The sequence below is a fragment of the Aethalodelphis obliquidens genome, unplaced genomic scaffold, assembly GCF_003676395.1.
Source record: "Aethalodelphis obliquidens isolate GAN/ISIS:26980383/991018 unplaced genomic scaffold, ASM367639v1 scaffold10, whole genome shotgun sequence".
Lineage (NCBI taxonomy): Eukaryota > Metazoa > Chordata > Mammalia > Artiodactyla > Delphinidae > Aethalodelphis > Aethalodelphis obliquidens.
In genome coordinates, this window is record NW_020837954.1 from 33,582,402 (window position 1) to 33,605,314 (window position 22,913).

Below are 22,913 nucleotides of genomic sequence, written 5' to 3' on the forward strand. Positions count from 1 at the left end.
GACTGGGATTGGGCAGCATCTGAAGGACTTGTCCAAAGATCACCAATGTGCTACTTTCTTACCAAGCCCAAAGCACTGTGACGCTTTAAAACCTTTTGAAGGTTATTCTGATCATGAGTCAGTTACATGTGAGCCATCCCAGAGAACCAATAACAGGTTATAGAAAAACTATATTACTTTCTTTTGCTCAAAAAGTAATAAGCCCTCCAGAATAGTCAAATCTATAGAGACAGAAAGTAGAATGGTGGTTGCCAGGGACTGGAGGAGGAGGGAATAGGGAGTTTGTGTTTTATGGGTAGAGGGAGTTCTGGAGAGAGATGGAGTACTGGTTACACAGTAATGTGAATGTACTTAACACCACAGAACTGCACTTTAAAATGGTCAAGATGGTAAACATTATGTGCATTTTATCACAATTAGAAATATTTTTATTTATTTTTGGCTGTGTTGGGTCTTCGTTTCTGTGCAAGGGCTTTCTATAGTTGCGGCAGGTGGGGGCCACTCTTCCTCGCAGTGCGCGGGCCTCTCACTATCGCGGCCTCTCTTGTTGCAGAGCACAGGCTCCAGACGCGCAGGCTCAGTAGTTGTGGCTCACGGGCCTAGTTGCTCCGCGGCATGTGGGATCTTCCCAGACCAGGACTCGAACCCCTGCATTGGCAAGCAGATTCTCAACCACTGCGCCACCAGGAAAGCCCAGAAATAATTTTTAAAAAAGATAATCACAGGAGGAAATTAAATAATGAAATAATGAATTCTCCTGATGTTTTATTTAATAAATTATCAAATGGGTTAAGATATAATCAAGGATCTTTCTTTTGCAACTTATCAGAACTTGTCAAACTTTAATTTGTTGCCTAATTAAGACTCAACAACTTCAGTTACTTTTTATGGATGCTAGATAATGAGATTATAAGAAAGCAATTGCGAATCCAGTTATATTCAATCAGTAGAACTAGTCAATGTTTCTACACATCAAAAAGCACTAATAAAGTAAAATCTATAACCAAATGTAATCACCTTATACACGAACTTGACATTGTAGATTCCCTGCATCAATTAGAAATTAACAATTCAAAGCGTTCGGTTTGCATTTTTATAGTGTTTATAAAAGCACTTGCTTTGTGACTCCTAATGGTTTCTCTACATCTGTATAATCAATCCTGTGGATGACCATTACCTTAAACATAAGTTCAGTGATATATTATATCAATATTAATACATTACATTTGCAATGGAGTGCTATTATCTTTGAAAGCGTTTTACATTGATTCTCTCTTCTCTCTTCCTGTATCCATATTTCACTTAAGAGCACCCACACGTCCAAGCCAGAAACGGAAATAACTCTCCAAGCTCTATCTGTACTTCACACAAAATCTCTCCATCCCAACGCCTCTTGCTCTCCATTGCCACAGCTTCTGCCCTACCATGTCTCACGGGACTGCTGTGGAAGCCTCTCAACTCACCTCCCACCCCTTGCCTGCTCCTACTCCAACCTTCCACGTCGCCAAAGCGCTTTCTCAACACCAATCTGAGAGAGCTCCTATCTCACTGATAAAACCTCAAATGACTCTCTATTGTCAAAAGAGAATAAAATCTACAGTTCTTACTATGCCATCCAACAGCTTTAAGCTTCTCACAGACTAGTCCTATCCACCATTCCATTCTCCGTTCCCTTCCCCAGGAGGGTCTAGGCACACCTGGAACCACTTGTCATTATCCCATCATGCCAGCTTTACAACTCTATTCATTTGTACTCCCCGGACCCTCTCCCTAGGAAGTCTTCCCTCCACAATTTTCCAGCACATGACATCCTTCAAGACCCAGAAAAAGAAGCTAGCTCAGGCAGCTGCCATGGACAAGTCTAAAGAGGACATGGGGGAGGAGAAAAAAATCTCCTCAATTCCAGCATCATATATAACTCCACTATAGTAGATTAGGAACAGCAGTTGGAACTATAAACGTACCATAGACGAAGGCTATATATTTAAAAATCTGAACTTGGAACAATGCAAAAAAAAACCCCAAGAACTCTCTGTAGTAACAGCCCTGATTTCAGTAAGTAATCAATCAGGGGTGGGTCACTATGGGCCGTGAACCAGATTGGGACATAACAGAAGGTCAGCAATACTGCATAACAAGGATGATGGAAGGAAAGAACCAGGACCAGAACGATGATGTCTCCCCTAACCTTCCTGGTTCACTAGTGCTTTTGTGAGGAAGGAGAAATAGAATGATCTAAAGCATAAATCCTGGCCCAGCTTTGCTTCTATTCCTTCCCATTTTTCACCCATAGCAGACAACACTCACCAAACCCAGCAGTCTTTTTCACAGCATTCTTCTCATCTCAGCACCCATATCGATGAGTCAGTGCATGCACATACACATGTACAACACACACGCATGCACACCCACTCGTATAACATTCATCTGCTACCTTGATCCTGAGGTTCTCAGTACTCACCCCAGAGCACCTACCCAGACACCTTTCTGCCTAGTAGTTCTCAAATATTTCCAACTAAGTAAGCACAATAGAAAAAGAAAATCAAGTGTGTATCCCAAGGGCCTGTGGGTGAAGTCTAGTATATGATGCAGGAAGTTTATTTAAAGTCTCAGTTTTGAGAACTCCATGTGAATTTATTCTTCAATGCATCCATCTATTTTGTAATAAAAAATAGTGTTTTAAAAGGCTTGCTACTGGAAAAAATTCACTTTGTCTAGTCTGGCTCTGAGTGCCCTTGATCCTTAGCCAAGTGTCTGCATACCTGTTTGAGATGCACAGTCTGTCCAATTCTGAAAGCCATATGCACTCTCAGAACAAAGGATTCCTCTTTGAAAAAGAAGGGAGAAACGTGACTTTAAGCAGGGCTGTTCTCTCTGAACAGTCTTCTCCGGGCCTTATCTTGCTAATTTCTCATCCTTTTAATCTCAGTTCCAGAACCACTTCCAGTAAAACTCTTCTTCTAACCTTCCCTTCTATTAAGATGCTTGACATAGCATCACGTACATCATTCTATCATATTTCACAATAAAATATAATTGATGCTCTATTTAACTGTTTCATTAGACTATAAGTTTCTTGAGGAAAGAGGTTTTTTAATGCTCTATCCATAGCACTTAGCATAATACCTGGCATGTAAGTGTATAATAATGAATAATTAGTTCCCATCTCTTTGCTGTTGTCCCCGGTGAACACTACATTATAAATACTTTTGTCTACCAATAGTATTTTACGGAATGTAATGATTAATCAATGTTTCCATTTTATTAATCAATAACATTTTACCTGAGCATGCCATAAAAATAATAAGCTGAAAGTATTTTTTGTTAAAATTACTTGCAAATTTAGATTGTTGGTGTTTTGGTTTGCTCATATGGGTTCATACAAGTTTTTAGCTAAAGTTTTAGCTAAAGGTCTAAAGTTTTAGCTAAAGGTTTTAGCTAAAGGTCTAAATCCCCAACATGCAAAATATAGGTGTCTTACAAAGTCATTCACAGGACTTAGTATATAACAATTATATACTTAGTATATAACAAAAGTATATAACAATTCCCTGATTTTATTGTAAAATCGTAGAATCCTGAGACAAAAGGAATATAAAAAATATTTGAAGTAGTGTAGTTCAACTTCTCACTTAGTTGAAAATAACCCTATTTTAAACATCCCCGATAAGTGATCATGCAGTCTTGTACTTGAACCCTGCCAGGGATGGGGAACACGCTACTTCATGCTATATTCCCTTTTGAGCAGTTCTAACTCTCGAACCATAGACTTTTCCTGCCATATGAAGAGACAGCAACATACATATAGGCAGGGCCAAGTAGAGATGAAGGAAGCTGGCACAGATTACCCAGCCCAGCAGTCAGAAGTGGGCTCAGTGCCTGAATTCACTTACAAATCCCGTATGAAGACTTTTAGCCAGGCCATCTACCCCGGGAACTCCTGAAATAAAATTTTCACCAGGCCCAAACCTGCTTTTAAGTTCCACTTCATTGGAGCCTCTTTCACCTCAAGTAACTGCTCACACTTTAAGAGGCTAGAATTGAATTGGAAAGACTGTTATGCCTTGCTCTCCACAAACTAATGAAAAATGAATGCACCATTATTATTCCTATTACTAAAAGAAAACGAAGATTTAACTTGTAATGGTCTGCATCTCAGTGCAGCATCCCCTTCTTGGGGGCAGAGCTGCCAGGTGAGCTGCCCGGTGCTAAGAAGGAGGAGCTGTTGGGCTTCCCTGGTGGCGCAGTGGTTGAGAGTCCGCCTGCCGATACAGGGGACACGGGTTCGTGCCCCACATCCCGCGGAGCGGCTGGGCCCGTGGGCCATGGCCACTGAGCCTGCGCGTCCGGAGCTTGTGCTCCGCAACGGAAGAGGCCACAACAGTGAAAGGCCCGCGTACCGCAAAAAAAAAAAGAGGAGGAGCTGTTAATGGCAATTGTGTCAAACTAATCTCAAGGCAAACGACTGCATTTTATCATGTAAATTCTCAGGATAATTGAAAACCTTATCAAGGACATCCATCCAATTAATTTTTTAAAATGTCAACAGAATTCATTTATCATCAGATAGTTTTAATCATAACTGTCAATAATTGTTTTTATTTTTTAAGTTAGCACTCTCGAGTTTTTAAAAGAAATTCAAAGTGGTATGACATATGAAAATTTTTTGCTGATTATTCTTATAACACAGAAACAGGAGCAAGAATTTACACTGTAATTGATTAAATATTGGTCACATGAGTCATACACAAAAGATACAAATCCTACTTCTAATGTCTATGAGTAGTCATTGATTCTGTGAACTTTGAAAGCTTATGAAAATGTGCTATGATCCCAATATAGTATTAAGAGAATTTTATGTAATCAAGGGAAAAAATAAAATAAATCATCAAACAATGAAATTCTGGCACTGATATACTTGACCCTCTGCTAGGGATTATGGAGACTATTGGAAACATAAAACCTGCCTCAAGGGACTTGCAGACTAGACAAGAAGAAACATTCATGCACTTGATAGAACACAAACAAGTACATGTATGCAAATCATCATTGACGCAAGGATAGGAAGGACCCCAAATGCTTAGCTTACTATTTCAACAGGCCCCTGGAAGACTGTGGTTTAAATAAACATTCCTGAAAATGCACATGTGTTACCAACTAGGACATGAACCCCAACATCTGGTCCCCCATCCTGGGATCTCACTAGAAGACTTACCTGTGTCTAGTTTTTGGTCTTGGCTGGAAGCAAATAAAGAGAATTATGCAAATTATCTGTCATCACTGCTCAGATTAGCTAAATGACAATACAGTCCTCTGCTACCTATTAATAGGCCACTGGATCCTAAACTAATCTAATAAAGTATATAAAGTGCTTGTCACAGTGCCTGTCTGCCTAGCACTAGGTGCTAAATAAATGTTAACTTCCTTCACTTTTATCTGTTTTCTCTCTTTTCCTCAACTAGCCTTGTTCCCCAGTCAAGGTATGAGTACATTTTTATACTTGAGCATGGTAATAGAAAAACCAATTAACTTCTTGATATCGATATCCAGACCACTGCATTTGCAAACCTCAGTGCTCATTGTACATAGGGGAAGAGTTTACAAAAAAACCTCTTACATCTAAGGGAAAACACTGAGCTAAATTCTTCTCCATTTAGACAAAGTTAATGTGAGTCCTTTGGAAAATCCCCAGACAGAGGAAGGAACATTTGGCCCACAGGCCTGACTCAGCCCACGGCCTGATTTCATCCATCCTGGGGGTGAGATAGCTCTGGGCAGCCCTGTACAGAACACCTTGAGAACAACTCCTACCCTTGAGCCACAGGGGCCTGCTGGAGTCACCCCATTTAGAAAAGTCACTGGAGGTTTAAGGATCTAAGCAACTGTAAGAATGCAAATTACCATTTCAAAGGGAAGTAAAGCCAAGAACCCGGTCTCACTCCAGATTCTAGAATTTAGGAAAGCTTTCTTACCTACTCCTCTTTTCCTTTTTTTTCACAAATCCACTCCTTTATATAAAGATAGAAATACAGATATATTTTTGGCTTCCTCGAAGGGCCTCCCTCCCTCTGTGTATTTCTCTGTTCCCTAACTCTCTCCCTTTCCGTGTCTTAACTCCCCTCCCCTTTGTTTATTTGTGTCCATTCCAGGGGTCAAGCTTCCTCCCTCCATCACCACCCCTCTCCAGCCCCATTGCCCCCTCTCTTCTCCACCTTCATCTCTCCTCCTGTCTCTTCTCCAGTCTCTCCAGCTAAGACTCCCATTATTGTCTTCTCTCTCTGAAAGATAAAGCTGAATTCCAGGTCCTGGCTTTGTTGTCTTGTAAGACAGTGTTATTTTTCCTTACATTATATTTCAAAGGCAGAAAGGCACTGTGGTACAATAGAGAGACCATGAGACTCGGGAGCCAGAGATGTGGCTCACATTTGTAAAGTGAGGATCACTCCATAAAGGACATCAGTGTTTCATCCATTCTAAAGTTCTTAAGGGAGGTTGGTGATTATTATGCAAATAAATAAAGTTGATAGGGAATTAATAACAACAATAAGAATAGCAAACATTTATACAGTCATTACTATGTGTCAAGAACTACAAATATTAGCTCACTGAATCCTCAAATCACCATAAGAAGTTGGCATTAAGAGCTGTGAAGACAGGGTGAGATTTTAAAAAAAGAGAAAGAAAGTGAGATCATGAATAAATGTTTTCTCTTGCAAACATTTCTTTTACTATTGTTTTTACAATTTTAAAACAAGGCTGTAAAGTTGACCATTTCCATTTCACTAAGAAAATCAACTAAATTAAGTCCCATTTTACTTATCCACAGTCATCTGCTGATTTTTTTTTTTCCTTGAAGGACAGGGACCTTCACAGAAAAAAAAAGTTCTAGGTTCTTGTGATCAACTGATGTACCGACCCTTCCTTTTATGAACTGAAAATTATGTTTTACAAGATTCATAATAATGTGATTATACAGTGGAGCATGTCAACATCAATTCAATATCAAAAAGACATCTTCACAAGAGCCATCAACAGTGCAAACATAATCATTATGCGTTAACTGATACAGTTAAAGGTTGACCTTGATGTCCCCCATCTGGCAGAATGGCGGACCTTTTTTTGCTTTTAACAGATTGATAAAGATTCCTTTTAGGAACCAATGTTCCTGGGAGTTATTATAATAGTTAGATAACTACTGAGCACAGAGAAGATTACTACACTTTAAAAAAAAAAAAATAGTAACACAGACGGCCTTGACAGGCCACTGCAAATTGTTCCTACTCCTAACACATGTTTACCTTCAAGATAGGATACTTCTGGGACTCATTTCTCTAGAAAGTACGTTACCTCTCTTTAAAAATGTATTTTTAAATTGCTCCACTTTATTCACAGAAATGAAACCAATTCTTCTGAGACTTCTGATATGCAAACATACAAATTATAAACAGGAGCTGCTTGGCCTTTAAAAGGTTATACAATTTCTAGGTGTTTATTCTTTCTCATGCTCATGGTAAAATAATATAGAAACAGTTCTCTAATGCCATGGATTCAATTTAAAAAATAAGCTCACACAAGTTCAATTCTGGTAATGCAAACATGCTGGGTTGCAATTTAATTTACCTTGTATTATCTATAATAAAAGGTTTGCTAAATAAATTAATAGTATGATCAGTAGTAGTAACTCCAAAATTTCTATATATGATGGTGCTTAGGGGCTACAGTCTGGTTGGAGTAGAAGCCAGTTGAATTAGTATTTTAAAGCTGGATTTGCACAGGGAGCACCTTTTTACTTTGATGATGTGCTCATATGTAAATAATAAAAGTAGTACAAATTTTTTAAAATATCGCATGTATATTTTACATAAAATTGAGAAAACATTAATTGTTCACATCAAAGGATATCTATTTATTTGTTTGTTTATTTATTGTGACTTTAGATGGCTGATGGGGATATTATTAGAGGGAGAATTAATATCTTCCCCTACTCCAACCTCAAGCATCTCCTGATAATCAGTAAAGGAATGTTGCCTAAAGTAACCACTGGTTCTAAAAACTTTAGTAATGACTAAACTGTACACAGAAGTGTACAGTGTACATAGGAACAGTGAATAGACAAATGATACATCGTTATCTAGACACTACAGATTCATATAGACCCACCATTTAGCCCTTCCCACAGAGGCTGAGACTAGCTACTGGCCATTGGAAGAGCTGAGATGGGAAACCAGCATGGCGTCTCCAAGTTCACACTCTTTCTCCCACTTCACCAGGGCCAGTTTGGAAAGAGGATGGCTCAGTAATCCTTTGAGAGCCACAAATTCAGTTACCACATATTCTTGAAACTAACAAAATAGAATTTATGGAATGCAGACTTTTCCTTAATTTAGACTCTTCATAATAGACTATGTTGTTATTTTACTGCATTTATTTTTATATTCTGGTTACATATTTAAGTATCACCTACTCAGCTACATACCTTGTGTGTGTGTGTGTGTGTGTGTGTGTATGCAAACGCACACACACATAGTTCGTGCTTAATAAATATTTGTTGAATAAATAAATGGATGATTCAATGAGATTTTATTAAACCATGAAACTATTGCTGCTGTATAAACAGTGATTTATATGACAGTATCTGAAATTATTGATCTCTAAGAGTCAGAAAGTTATTTAATTCCTCCATCCATAAAAGGCCTCCGAAAAAATGCCAGAATTTGTGTCCAAAACGGTGTTTGTAAGTACACTTTCCTGAGCAGAGATTCTCCAGTGGGGATCTGTGATCCTGAAAAGATAAAGAATTACTAACCTACCGTATCCTCTTTATTATGTCTCCTCTGTCATATAAGCGACCAACCCAGCTATGCTTACATACCTGCAGTAACAAGAAACTCACCACCATATGAGGTAGTCCAAGCTATTTTCATATTTCACGGCTTAACTCATGATCAACTACAGTTCCGTCCTCCAGAGTCACGTAGAACATACCCAGTCCCTATGCCACTTGGCAGCTCTTTATGTATTTTTAGGTGGCTGTCATAACCCATCCTATCTTCTCTTGTGCAGGCTGTAAATCTTCAGTTCTTTCAACCAGAGTCCAGGTTTCTGCTACCATCTATGCTCCGGTGCTCTCAGTACCCTCAGGACTTGGCCCAGCCCTGCATGTGGTCAACCCTCCCGGAGCCAAGCACAACCCTCAGCTCCTGGTTCTGGGCAACCTGAGTTAATAAGACTAAGAGTTCCTCACCTGGAGGGAAGCTGGCTTGCCCCATTGACTGAGAGTTAACTATGGTTAAATAAAGCGCCTCTATTTTTTTCTTTATACGTGTTGCAGTTTTACTGTGACCCTCCTATTCTGTTCATAGAGTTAGTCTGAGAATCCTACTGCAAGAAAAATCTCTGGATTCTCAAGTTCTGTCATTCCAAGTTTTAGCTACTGTCTCCCTCACCCAGCTTTTCTCTCTCACTCTAGTTCGGATAGGTTTTCATCTACGTTAATGCCTTACAAGTATGCTACTTTCACTGCACAGTCTTTTATGCTTATCTTGTATATAATGTCCAGAATTTTTAGCTGTACTTAGCAAGAGGGATAAGGAAAAGCTGTCTACTCCATCTTTCCAGAAGTATTAATCTATTTATGGAAGACTTTTAAATCTATAGAGCTGTAAGAGTAGCATGTAGGTACCTATAAGCCCACAGGGCCAATTAATTTAAGCTTTGGGGGGGAGAGGTGGGGGTAAGGTGCAGGGGCTGGCTTTCACTGTGATAGCCTCTCTGGGAGACAGCCTCTTCCAGACTACCATGCACACATGGGGCAGCTTTCTACATTTACTGCCCTTCCACTGAGCAAGAGATTAAGAATAGACCTCACCTGGCCCCTATGGGCACGCCTCAGCCCTGCTCCAGCCACAGTTCACTCTTTAGGACATGAAGAATGGGGTGGGGCGCCACTCCAAATGCACTCTTCATAGCCAAAATGTCTCCCAATGTGGATTGCCAGAACCAACTCCTCCCCAGCCCCTCTTCCTCGCTCTCCTGCTCACTCCACTAACATCTGGCTGAGGTTCAGCTAAGCACAGCAAGCATTTTCTATTAAAACACCTAGGGCCGAGGAGACATGGTTTTTTCTCAGTCTTTATTCTCTTAGACCTCTCTTCTGCATCTGACAGTGCTACCAGGCTTCCTATCAGTAGTTCCTTACAGATGTCGAGTAATTTGCAATTTGCATGTACCTCCTCTTGTTATCTCATTTTATCCTCAAAACAGCCCTGTAAGGTAGCCAGGACAATGGTATCATGCCCATTTTACATATGAAGAAACTGAGACATAAAGCAAATTTGCCCACATTGACATGATATTAGGTGCCAAAGCCAAGACTAGACAAATCTGTCTTCTCGGTCAAGACTAATTCTATACCATGCCATCTTGATTTCCATGATACTATAATAATGAGGGGAGTTACCACCTAATTGCCAGGCACTCTACAAGACCTAGTGCCACATACACAGAATCTAAGGCTGAGGGAGGTTCAATAACTGGCCTAATGCCACTCAGCTAGTAAGACACAAGGAGCACTTGCTCTGTTCTTGGCCCTTTGTTCCTCCCATACTACATAATCTCTTCCAAAAAACTAATTTATCCTATGGCTTTTCTTCTAATTTTCTTTTAATTTTTAAGAAAATTTTTATTTATTTTTGGCTGCATTGGGTCTTCATTGCTGCGCACGGGCTTTCTCTAGTTGCAGCAAGCAGGGGCTACTCTTCGTTGCAGTGCGCGGGCTTCTCATTGCAGTGGCTTCTCTTGTTGCGGAGCACAGGCTCTAGGCATGCGGGCTTCAGTAGTTGTGGCACGCAGGCTCAGCAGTTGTGGTTTGCGGGCTCTAGAGCACAGGCTCAGTAGTTGTGGTGCACAGGATTAGCTGTGGCACCTAATCACGTGGCATGCGTGATCTTCCCAGACCAGGGCTCGAACCTATGTCCCCTACATTGACAGGTGGATTCTTAACCACTGCACCACCAGGGAAGTCCCCTTTTCTAATTTTCTAAACCTTTATCTACAATCCTGTTTTCATCTCCAAAATCCGTTCCTTAATATACAGAGCCAAGTGGAGATTTCCACTCAAATGCTTTTCTTCATTTTGAGCCCCATATGACAAAAATGAATGCATTATCCTCATCTGTCTGACCAGTGCCCCCTCCCATCTCTCTATGGCACCATCATTCTCCCAGCCATAGGAACAGAACCTTAGAGTTGATTCTTTCTTCCCCTCATCCCCCGTGTCCTGTCAGTCACAAAGTCCTGTTGAATGTTCCCATGAAGTGCTCATCTTTCCTCCTCTTTCTTCCCAGGTACCTTCCTCTTCATTCCCATGTTTATTTAATCAAGCCTCTGAAACTGACGTTATTGAGTCAGCCTTCTTTCAGCAAAAGTGCAGGTTTCAGGATCATCCCCGTTGAGTTCATCATCTATGCCACTGTTGGACTAATCTTCCTTAACACAGCTGTATACAGTCATTCCTCAGTATTCACTGGGAATTGGTCCCAGGACCCCGTGTAAATACCAATACCCATGGATGCTCAATTCCCTTATATAAAATGGTATAGTACAGTGGACCCTTCATATCAGTGAAGGTGGATGTGGAACCCAAGGATACAGAGGGCTGACTGTATTACTTCCGTCAAGTATAAACCTTCAAAGGTCCCAGAATCCATATAAAAGGAGTCTGCAGTCCCATGAATAGCTTTCAAACCCCCCAGAATCTGTCTCCCTGAACCCAAATGGGCAGGTTAAAACACGCTGGTCATTGCTCATCTCTATGTCATCACCCACGTCTCTCCCCTCACCTAAAACTGCCTTTCTGCCACTTCTGCTTATTTCTAATCTACCTATCCTTTAGGTGTAAGTCACACTCCACCTCTTTCAAGACACCAGGTACCCTGGAACCCATAAAATTATGAAATTTGTACAGTGCTTATGGCTTGTAGCATCCATCCAAGCACCAGGCTGGACAAACTACCTTTGTTTTGTGTGGGTTAGTCACATCTCCCATCTAGACAGTAAGCTTGGAAGAACGGAGAAAGAGGACCTGGCTCATGTTCCATCATCCCCCACAGCTCCTAGCTGAGCATAAGGACGAGAGTCAATAAATCAGTGCTTCTTAAAGCCTTAACATGCATTTGGCAGGCTTGTTTCCCTGAGCTGAGGTCCGTGAATCGCCTCACGGGATCTTGAAGCAGGTCATCTACAGACCACATTTTGAAAGGCCTGATATTTCGGGACCCGTTGAAAAATTCATGCCAAAGGGAGATGTGACACTGCTTTTTATTCTTATGCTCACCAACTGGATCAGCAGTAACTTGAATACACACAATTTTCTGTTGTCCAAGACTTGTTTTTAAAAAATGAAGACTTGCTATGCATAAAACAAAATTCTAGGTACTTTTAAGGATGAGAGATAGTCAACAAATTCCCCACATTCAGGAAGCAAGAATTTGGTCTATAACTGGTTTTATAACAATCTCATGCAGTAGATGAATTGAAAAATCCATTTGGGGATTGGACATGGAAGTCAGAATGCAGAACAGTTCCAGCTAAGAATGTAAATCACTAGGCAACTCAGCAAACATGATTTTACAATAAATGATCTGGAATAAACATGCAGATAGTGAGGCAGAGGACTAAGGACAGTATCATACGATGCTTTTAGCGATACGGAATTAGTTAATGAATTCCCCAAACATTTTAGAATATATCAAATATTTATGGAATTAGAGTCTGTAGTAAAAAAAAAATGAAGAAGATAGTTCAGGAAAAAAGAATAAATAAAAGAGGTGCTTGCAGATAGCATGTTTCACATTTAGGTTAATAACCCCAAATTGTATAAAACTGTATAGTTCTCAAGAGGCAAGTATGTTACATTATAGAGTTTTTCTCAACAATGGAGAACTAGAGAAGAATTTAAAGATGGCCACAATTCTGTGGAGAGTGCATTTTTTAGAGAGCCAATTTGAAGTTAACTGTGGTTTTTGTGATGAGTACTGTTTCTGGTTTCATTTGTGAGCTGTTCACTCTTGAGAAATATGCCTTCTCTAACAACCACAGGTAAGGTTAGGTGTATTGTTTTCTCTTATGAAGGAATAAAGATCTTGGTATAACTTAACACTTTCCTTTCTGTTTCCCCCAGTAAACAGCAACCTCACTTGTGCTTAAGTATCAGTAACTGAGAGGCAATCTATCTCTTTTCTGGGCAATTCTAATTATTAGAACTTTCTCCTTCATTAAGTTGAAATGTGTTTCTCTGATTTACCCACCAGTCCCAATTTTGCCTTGTGAAATCACCTCGGTCAAGTCTTCATTTGGTTAATAAGATTTCTTCTAGTATTTGAATTTTGCTTTCAGATCTCCTTTCATTCTCTCATTCTGGCTAAAAAGTCTGAATTTTTTCAACCACTTCTCAAACAGCATTTTGTTTTTCTAGAAGCCACACCAATCTAGTCATCTTTCACTGTACTACAGTGTCTCTAAACCATGACACCCATCATTTAGTATAAGATTCCAAATTTTGTCTGCCTAGAACAGAATCTAGGGGAACTATTACCTCATATAATGTGTACCCAAGACTTTCTATTAATACTACCTAAAATTACATAAGATATTTTAGTAATTTCACCATACCACTAGCTCATATTTAGTTAATTACAACCCTCAAAGCTCCCATCCCCCACAATGAACTATTTTAAGTTGTGTCTCCTACATTCTGAACATATTAAATAGAATTTACAGAACCTACAGTCAGAAATTCATAATTTTACAGGCTACTATTCTTCCCTCCCCTCTAAAATCCCCTAGCTTTGAAGCCCAGGCCACTGTGTCCTTTATCTTTAGGAAATACAGTTCACTGTATTCTCCAAGTGCTACAATCTTGGCAATTTCAGAAATCATGTAGGTAATAATCTCACTCCCAGCCTTACCATTCTTCTGGACGCCACTCCTCTGATGACCTTGTCGTCCTCCACTACATCTGTCTCCCAATCCCCTCAATAACTGTACCCCCTCCATAATCTCCATATCAAACACTCCACCTTGAATCTTATCCTTTCAGCCCCTTTACTCTAGCACCCCGGCTCCTGCTCTTCTTCAACCCTGCCGGTACGCACAACCCACTGTTCACATCATCTTTTCACTGTGCTTCATCCCCCTCTGTCCTCCTTCCTCCTCCCCAGATTCCACAACCCTCCAGTACTCTCACTGCCTTGCACACATCCTTAACTCCACTGCCCATCTCATCTTGTCATACTTACCAGAAAAAAACAAAAACCAATCCAACTGTCCACCTACTTGAAATCAACACTGATGGGAAAAAAAGACAACATGTATGGTAACTGGTCTCGCTTTAAGCTCATGACCTTCAACTCCAGGTGGGCACTGGGGATGCTTAGAATTCCTACCATTTCCCCTAGACGTTTCACTCTCCCAATCTCCTACACAAAACTTGTATACCTTCTCCCCTCCTCTCAAACTTCCAACTCCACTCTTGGCTTCACTCTGCTGTTGACCTTTCTTCCTATTTCATTGAACTTCTACCTATCCTCAGCCCCACCCCTGCACCTGTGCCCCCATCCTCCAGTTATATCCATGAACTGTCCTTACGTCTATCTAACATCATCCCTCCACTGTGTCCTGATCCATTTCCCCTCACCTGCTCAGGGACATAGTACAGGAAATGCCCCCTCCCTCTCCTGTACCATCCATCTTTCCACCCCTATTAAATCATTTGTATCGTCTTACAAATATGCTTTAATATCCCCCATAGTAAAAAAATAATTAAATAAAACTTTCCCTTCTCTTGATCCCAACCCTCCAGGTAGTTATGTTCCTGTTTTTCTAGTTTCCTCCTTCAAAAGAGTTATATCTATAATATTGTCTCTCATCTTCTCCTTTCTCATTTTCCCTAAAACTCATTCCAACCAAAGTTTTCCCCCAACACTTCACAATAAAACAGCTTCATCAAATTCATGGCTTCCTCATTGTCAAATCCAATGGCTGATTCTCAGTCCTCATCTTACCCAACCTACAAGCAGCATCTGACAGAGTCACTCATTCCATCCCTCTTAAATACATTTCCCTGCCTTCTGGAATCCCACTTTTTCAGTTCTCCCTCTACACCATTAAGCCATTTTTACTCAGTTTCCTTTGCTTGAAAATCTGAGTATTTGGGCATCCCAGGACTCCTTGACCTCTTCACTGTCAAAACTCACTCCCTCTTGGTGATCTCAACTCTATGCCAACAACTCCAAAATTTACATACCCAGACCAGACCATTCCCCACCCCTGACCTCTATACTACCTGCTTGACATCACTGCTTGGCTATCTAATGAGCATTTCAGAGTTAGCATTTGCAAAACCAAACTCCTGGCTTTTCCCCAAAACCTGCCCCTCCCAAAGTCTTCCCAATCCCAGCTAATAGCAACTCCATTCTTGCATTTGCTCAGGCCATAAAATGGTGTCATCCTTAACTCTTTTCTCTCACACCCGTACAAAACCCATTAGGGATACACTGTTAGCTTTACACTTAGAATATATCTAGAATCCAAGCACTTTTCACCTCCTCCAATGTATCACCCCAGTGCAAGCCACTAGCATCTCTTACTTGCATTATTACAATAGCTTCCTAGTTGGTCATTCTTGCTCCATATTCCTCCCCTCCTCCCCTATTTTAGATTCTCAATACAGTACAGAGTGATCCATTAAACTTAATTTAAAACTTAACTCTAAACATGTTCCTCCCCTACTGTAAACCCTCCAGTGGCTCCCAGCAAACTCAGAGTAATATCCAAAACTCTTAAAATGGCCTATAGGACCTAATCTGCCCATCACCCCTCACCCTACACTCTGAGCCCATCTCCTACCATTTTCACCTTGTTCACCCCACTTCAGTGACCTCCCTGCCATTCCAGGGAGTACTTTCACCCAGGGCCTTTGCACAGACTATTCCTTCTGCCTAAAATGATCTTCTGCATCTGCATGACTTACTCTGTCACTTTCTTCAAGTCTTTGCTTTAATGCCACCTTATCAAAGAGGACATTTTTGACTCTCTCTCTCACTCTACTGCTGTATTTTAACTTTCTCCTTAGGACTTATCATACCTTGACATATATTTTTTGTTCTTTGTCTCCTCTCTGTCTTCTCTCCTTCCCTGCCTACACACACACACACACACACACACACACACACACACACACACACACAGTAGGATATATAATTTATAGGAGATAAACTTTTATCTGTCCTTTTCTGTACCATACCCTTAGTGCTTAGAACAATGCCTGGCATAGAGCAGGGGTTCAATAAATAATAGTATAATCATGAATTAATTAAATAATGCTCTATTGCTGAATTTGATAACAATGGTTGCTGCTGAAGAGGGATAACAGCTGGCTGGTTGAAAGACTGAGTGTGAATACTTCCTTTTCTCTGTATACCCTTTTGTAGCTTTTAAATTTTAATGTCACGTGCATGTGCTTCTTACCCCAACAAGGAATTTTTTAAACTAGAGTAAAAAATTATTTTAATAAAAAGAATTTGCTTTTGAGTTAACATTAAAATCAAAAATTTTAAATAGGAGTGCTACCCTCTACCATATCAATCATCTTTTGAAACTTTGTGCCATTTGCAAAATTAAAGAGCGTGCTTTCTAATGTAAGTTGAGTACTTTCTAGAGTTCCTGTGCATAGTAAGTGCTGTGCATATGTTGGTGATTCAGAATATGAAAAAGAGAAAATTATGTTTTATGGGCATTATTTTTTTAGTGAACCAATGGGAATTGCCGGTGATCAACATGTTTATTATTTTCTAAGGGTTTATAAATATTCAGCATAATAATGCATTCTTAGATTCTACCAGCACTCAGCAACAAATATATTGACTTGTAAGTTTTAAATATCCATTGTTTTCCCTTTTCTGAAAATCATTCCCCATTTCAACTTTTCTAACATTAGTCTTATTCTCAGGAGATACTAGGAATGACATCAAAACTGCTCACCACACTCATTCTATACCATGAGATATAAAGTAGTTGGCTCCGAAGAGCCAATCTTATCAGAGCAGTGATACAGTATTCTACTTGCTGTTCACTTATCCTGGGCTTCCAGTCTTTCTTTCCATATGTTTTAGATTGCCCAGCTTAAGAATCACTGTCCATTTTAATTATTTATTTTTAAATGATCAACTTTCGTGAAGTTCCATTATCTCATATAGATGTAAGACTAAAAAAATAGAAAAAAAATGTTTTCCTTGTGATGAGAACTCAAACTCTCTTAACAACTTTCATATATAACATACAGCACTGTTAATTATATTAATTATGTTGTACATTACATCCTGAGTACTTATTTATCTTATCTGGAAGTTTGTACCTTTTGACTGCCTTCATCCAATTCCCCCTCCACCCACTCCCCCACCTCTGGTAACCACAAATCTGATCTCTTTTTCTATGAGTTTGTTTGTTTTGGAAGTATAACTGACCTACAATACTGTGTTAGTTCCTGTTACACAACATAGTGGTTCAATATCCCTATACATTTCAAAATGATCACTGTCCCTTTTAAATAATACGGGTTAAATGTGAACTGAGAAACTCTTCCCTCTCCTTTTTTTCATTACTCTCACTAGAGCACCTTCCACAAGCAGTGAGCCTCTCTAGCTCATGTTCTTCTCATTGTTCTTTTTGCCCTCAAATATTATTTAAACAAATAAAACTGGTTGTCTTTCATCTTTTGACCATATTCTTTCACGGAAAGCATTCCTGTGTGGATGTACTAGTCTCTTGAAATATGTCTTTTATTTTCACTGCCGTCTATATTTTACAGTGCCTTTTTTCAAATCTCCCTTAGTCACCACTGAGATCACTTCCTTTAACTTTAAAATAAAAGCACTACTAACTAATACAAGGATCTCTGAGTACTATTCAGCCACAGTTACTTCTATGAGGAAGATAGAATTAGCTAGTTAGGTAGATAGATAGATTTTGTTTTCCCCCAGCTATGCCCTTTGAGCAAGCTATGCTAGTATTTATTTATCCTATGTCGACCTCAGAAAACTAATTCATGCCTGTGTGCCCATGTGGTTAGATTATTATAATACCCTTCTAAACAATCTTCCAGCAAAGACTTGGGAATGAGGAAAATAAAAAATGACATAAAAGAACTGTTTAACTAAATACTAATGTGAAACAGAAAGGTGCACATGTTCTAGGAAACCAAAACCTGTGTTTAGCACAGATCCTTACACAAAGGGGGCATTCAATAAATGTTTACTAAATTGAATTGAATCTCAATGGTCTCTCACTTTACAGATAATAAAAACTTTCCATAAACTTTTTGGAAATTTTGTCTATCTTCCAGGCTATGCAAGATAGACAGTACAATGAACAAAATAATCCACAACTCTTCTCCAAACCCTCAGAGTCAGTAGATGAACAGCCTAGAGAAGAGATGGGAGCAGGTAGGTCTATGGTGTATCTGAGGGACAATGAGTAGGATGGGTTTCCTGGAACAGTGAGTTCATGAAAAGGAAGTTATGCTGAAAGCTCTGATAAAATTTATTTATCAATGTATTTTTAGGGTATGTGTTTCTAAATTTTAATTTAACCTAATTTGAATTCCCAATATGAAAGGATAAGTACTGTAGTTACTGCCAGAAGTGTCATTGATTATATTCAGAGCCTATGTCCAGAGAAATAAATTGCATTAGAAACTCTTATTTTTCTTATAGGTTCTGTAAAATATTGTAAAAGCTAGTGTAGTGTTCCTTCCCATTTCAATAGAACTGTAGCTTTCTTAAAAGATGAAAGAAAACAGAAGACCGAAATTTACACCTTCTGAAGAGGATTGCTGGGAATGACTCAAAAATTTTAAAAAATGTACACATCTATCAAGCACAACCACAAGAAAAGACAGCTAATCCAGTCTCTACATGGATTTTAAAAGATGACTGGTAATGTGTATGGTACAATTTATTATATTATACAGAATAAATGCAGGACATATAAACATTTCTGAAAGGTATTTAAATAATGATAGATTAAGAATAGTTTTTTCCAATAGAGTATCACATTCAGCATTTGAAAAATATAAATTTATGAGCACTGTAGTCCAAGTAAATTGGAAAAATACCTCTCTCTCCCTCTCTCACTTCCCTCCCCCTTGGCAATCATCTAGAAATTTAAGTCAAATTATCTATAAGTCAATATCACTAAAGCAAATCATCACACTGGGCTGCTTTCTCCAGACCATTCTCCATTCTCTTATTCATTTTGCCTTCTATGCATGAATCAGTCAATGAGTTAATTTCCAAAGTGGCCAATGAGTTAATTCTTACCATTGCATTTTGTTCAAATATTCTATTTTAAATTCTTCCTTTAAACAAAGGATGATTCTTCTATTCTTGTGTTTTTGTATGCTCCTTTTGAATAGTTTCCAGGAATAAAATAACTGATCGTGAAAAAACAAAAATGTTCCTCTTCACGTTCTTTGTATAAAGTTATTCGATGATGGCACTGTTTCATGATTAACAATCTAACATGTTGTAGCCTACATACAGTGCATTAAATGTTCCCTTGGCAACAGACATCATATCACGTGCCCATTATCAATTTTAGACATGAAAAATTGTAGCTTTAGAAAAAAGTGTTACTTTTTGTTAAGTACATTTCCATCCCACAAAAGGGACAGAAGCAATGAGAATATCTGTACTGATGGAGTACTGGTAAAGAATACAGTACTGACAGAGCTTTATAGTGCAACTTTAATGATGTTTAAACATATATTCATTCCAGGACATCACTGAGAAATATTTTTGGAAATATTTCTTTAGGAACTTTAATTACCATCAATGTATAAAAATAAATAACAGAATTTCTGTCCAGATAGCATGATTAGTGGTGTTTTTCAGAAAAAAAGTTTTTAAAACATCAATATCTGTCTTAAATTTTAGAATTCCATTTGAGAAAGAAACAAAAGCTATTTACAGTGCATCACACTCAAAGTCTAAGTTACTTCTTAGTTTGATTTGAGTCCCAAAGAGTACCATTCTTTTAAAAAAAAGGAAAGCCATGTGCTTAATAGGCTTCCTCTGGATTTTGTCCCTGATTAAGTTGAGGATGCACCTGCTGACTCTGCTTATTGCAACAGAACTGCCAAAACAACAGATAAGGAAGCTGGCCCAGATTTTATTTGAATTTTTCAAGATCTAGTTATTTATTTAGATATCATTTCTGGCATCTGGGACTCTTATAACAGCCCATACAGTCTACTAAAAAAGAAATATACAAACTTAAAACATTAAATAACCAACAACTATATGAGAAATTCCTTCAAGCAGCAATAATAAACTTAAAAATTTCTATATAAATATGCAAACTATGTGCTCCTTCTGCCTCCCTTCATTCTCCTCCCATCCAAAGTTAGCATCATGTTCGATTTTATTAGTGTATTTGTTGCCTAGGATAGGAAACCCCTAATATATTCAACAAAGTAAAATATTTCTATAATAATATTAAAAATTGCAAATGCCTACTTTGTCACAGTTGTTCTAGGCATTTTGTGCATAGCAACCATTTTAGTGGATAGTATGTTACTGAACAGGGGGCGCTTAGCTTCCTCTCCCTAGTTCACCTAACCTTGGGGACACCAATGGGAGGTGGGCAATGTTTATAAATGATTTACTTTGATGACAGTGGATAAAGGTTCTGTACTATGAGCTACTCTCAACGAAGAATGGTAATGGTAAACCAATGAAATGTGTACCTTCCTTTGTCTATTAGCTTCTGCCATCTTCTTTTGCAATTATAAAAAGTTTTGTTTTCTCTCCATTTAGATGAAGAAGTTGAGATCTCTCTTAGTCTTAAATCCTCCCCTCCTCCATATAATAACTAATATATGACAAATGGGGTTTTCTGCTTTTGAGTCTTTCTTTCCTTTTCCTTTCTCTCTTTTTTCTTTCTTTACTTTTTTTCTTCCCTTCATAATGTTTTATTTGACACGTTCCCTAAACCTCCTTTCCTCAGCTCAAATCGTTTGTACTAGAGAAGAATTAAGACTACCTAAGACACTCCACACGACCCTTAAGAGAGGCAATGGTTTAAGAAAGGGGTTCCCCTAAATCAGCTGCCATGAACAAGCATGCCAGTCCCGCCCCCCTTCCCCTCCTGCAGAATCACCCGGCACCCGGCCTTCAAGAGCTGCATTTCCAAAACTACACAACTCTCATTCCACCACGGCAAAGCTTTCTCCGGGAACAACACACACAGCACCCTCTACCCCACTCCCTGGAAACACAGACCTACCCAAGCCGGCAGCCCCTCCCCAAAGCTCGCCTCAGGCATCCTTCGGACAGAATGCTTCAGGATCCCTGGTCCCCGCTGAGCACCAACGTGCTCCAGTTCGGAAGGGGAAGTCAGGCGAAAGGAGGGCGAATCCAGGACAATTTCCAAAGGACCAGGCAGGTTCAGACTGATGGTAAACTGTGCCTGAACACTCACCGCCACTCAAGCCCTCTAACACCTCAGCCAGCGGCCGCTCTAAAGGGTTGCAAGTTTCACTGCTCCCTTCGAGATGGGAGCATCCGGGCAGCTGGGAAAGAAGGGTTCTGGGCGGGAGCCGCCACAACTCCCAACCTTCTGGCAACGCTGTCCCTCTGGAATTAGACACACCGTGGCGTTTTGGTTTAGTGTGCGGGGGGAGGGGGAGATAGAGGAGGTGAAGGGAAAGGGGCTAGGAGTAGGGTGTGGAAATTCTTGGAGGGAAGGGAGAGTTAAAGTCACATCTCTGCCCTGGATCGAGCAGAGTCTAGGGGCAGCAGGCCCTCCCGTCGCTTTGTTGTCAGCGTCCCCTGTCGCTGGCGCGCGCCGGGCGCACAAACACGCCTCAGAATATCATCCCAACTGGCCAAACGGGCCCTACGGCCCCCCTGCCCCTTCCAAGAAGGAAAAAACTTGTATACAGGCGCGGCGGCAGCCAGGATGCTGCGGTTTGCCTCTGAGAACAACTTTGAAAGCCGGAAAAATGATAATGAAATAAAAGGATCAATAGTATTTTGTTTTCTTCCGAGCCTTTGGAAAAATAAATTTTCTGTCCCTACCAGTCCGCTAATATTTACAGTCGCCTGTGGCGAAGGGGAGTTAAGGTTGGTGCTCAAGATAGAGAGCGCGAGGTAGGTGCATAGGCGAGCTGCAGAGAAGGGGACCGGCTGGGGGACCCGAGTCCCCGACGCCATTTGCGGGACAGCGGCACCCGCCCGCCTTACCTGTGGATGCAGTTTCCATGGCAACGGGCGGCGGCCGGGCGGGGCCCGAGTCCAGTCCCCGCGGCGCAGCTTCTCGGGCCTCGGAGCCCAGCCGAGGGCCGGGCTCCCCCACCTGCGGCTCGGGCTTGGCCCCTTTCGGCGTCACCGCTTCTTCCTCCCCCTCGCTCCGGTCCCCGAACCACTGGGACCCGGGGCTGGCCAGCGGCAGCAGCTCTTCTTTGGGATCGGGCGGCGCGGCCATAGCTGGCAGTTCCCCGGACGCAGCGACTGCTGCTTGGCGGGGCCGAGGTGCAGTGACTGGGCGGGCGGGAGGGCGGGCAGGCGCTCCCTGCTGCTGCCCCCGCCGGGACTCAGGGTTTGGGGAGGTTGCGGTGTCAGCGCCGCCACCGCCGCAGCTGCTGCAACTCCGGCCGAGCTGCCGCCTGCCGCTTTCCGCGTTTCAGCTCCTCCTCCTCCCCCTCCACTTCCTCCCGGCCCCGCCCCGGCCGCTGCCTGCGCTCCTCCTCCTATTGCCGGCGCCGCCACCGCTGCTGCCTTGCTACTCCCAAGCCTGTCATTACGCAGGTGAAAAAGGCCTGTTTGGTCCGAGTCTTCCTTTGCACACGTCAGCCA

General features: G+C 40.6%; 1 protein-coding gene across 2 annotated transcripts in view; it reads right to left on the reverse strand.

The window, feature by feature from the left end:
- The window catches only part of RTN1 (reticulon 1), a 246,872-nt gene extending 224,103 nt beyond the window's left edge, over positions 1–22,769 (reverse strand). Inside the window, exon 1 of one of the 2 annotated variants that reach the window (XM_027111397.1) lies at positions 22,293–22,637. In XM_027111397.1, the coding sequence (XP_026967198.1) occupies positions 22,293–22,542 (250 nt within the window). In that variant the 5' untranslated portion in view covers positions 22,543–22,637. Of the gene's footprint in view, positions 1–22,292 lie in introns of both variants that reach the window. The other variant, XM_027111396.1, reaches the window with a different exon arrangement.
- Positions 22,770–22,913: the final 144 nt, after the last annotated feature.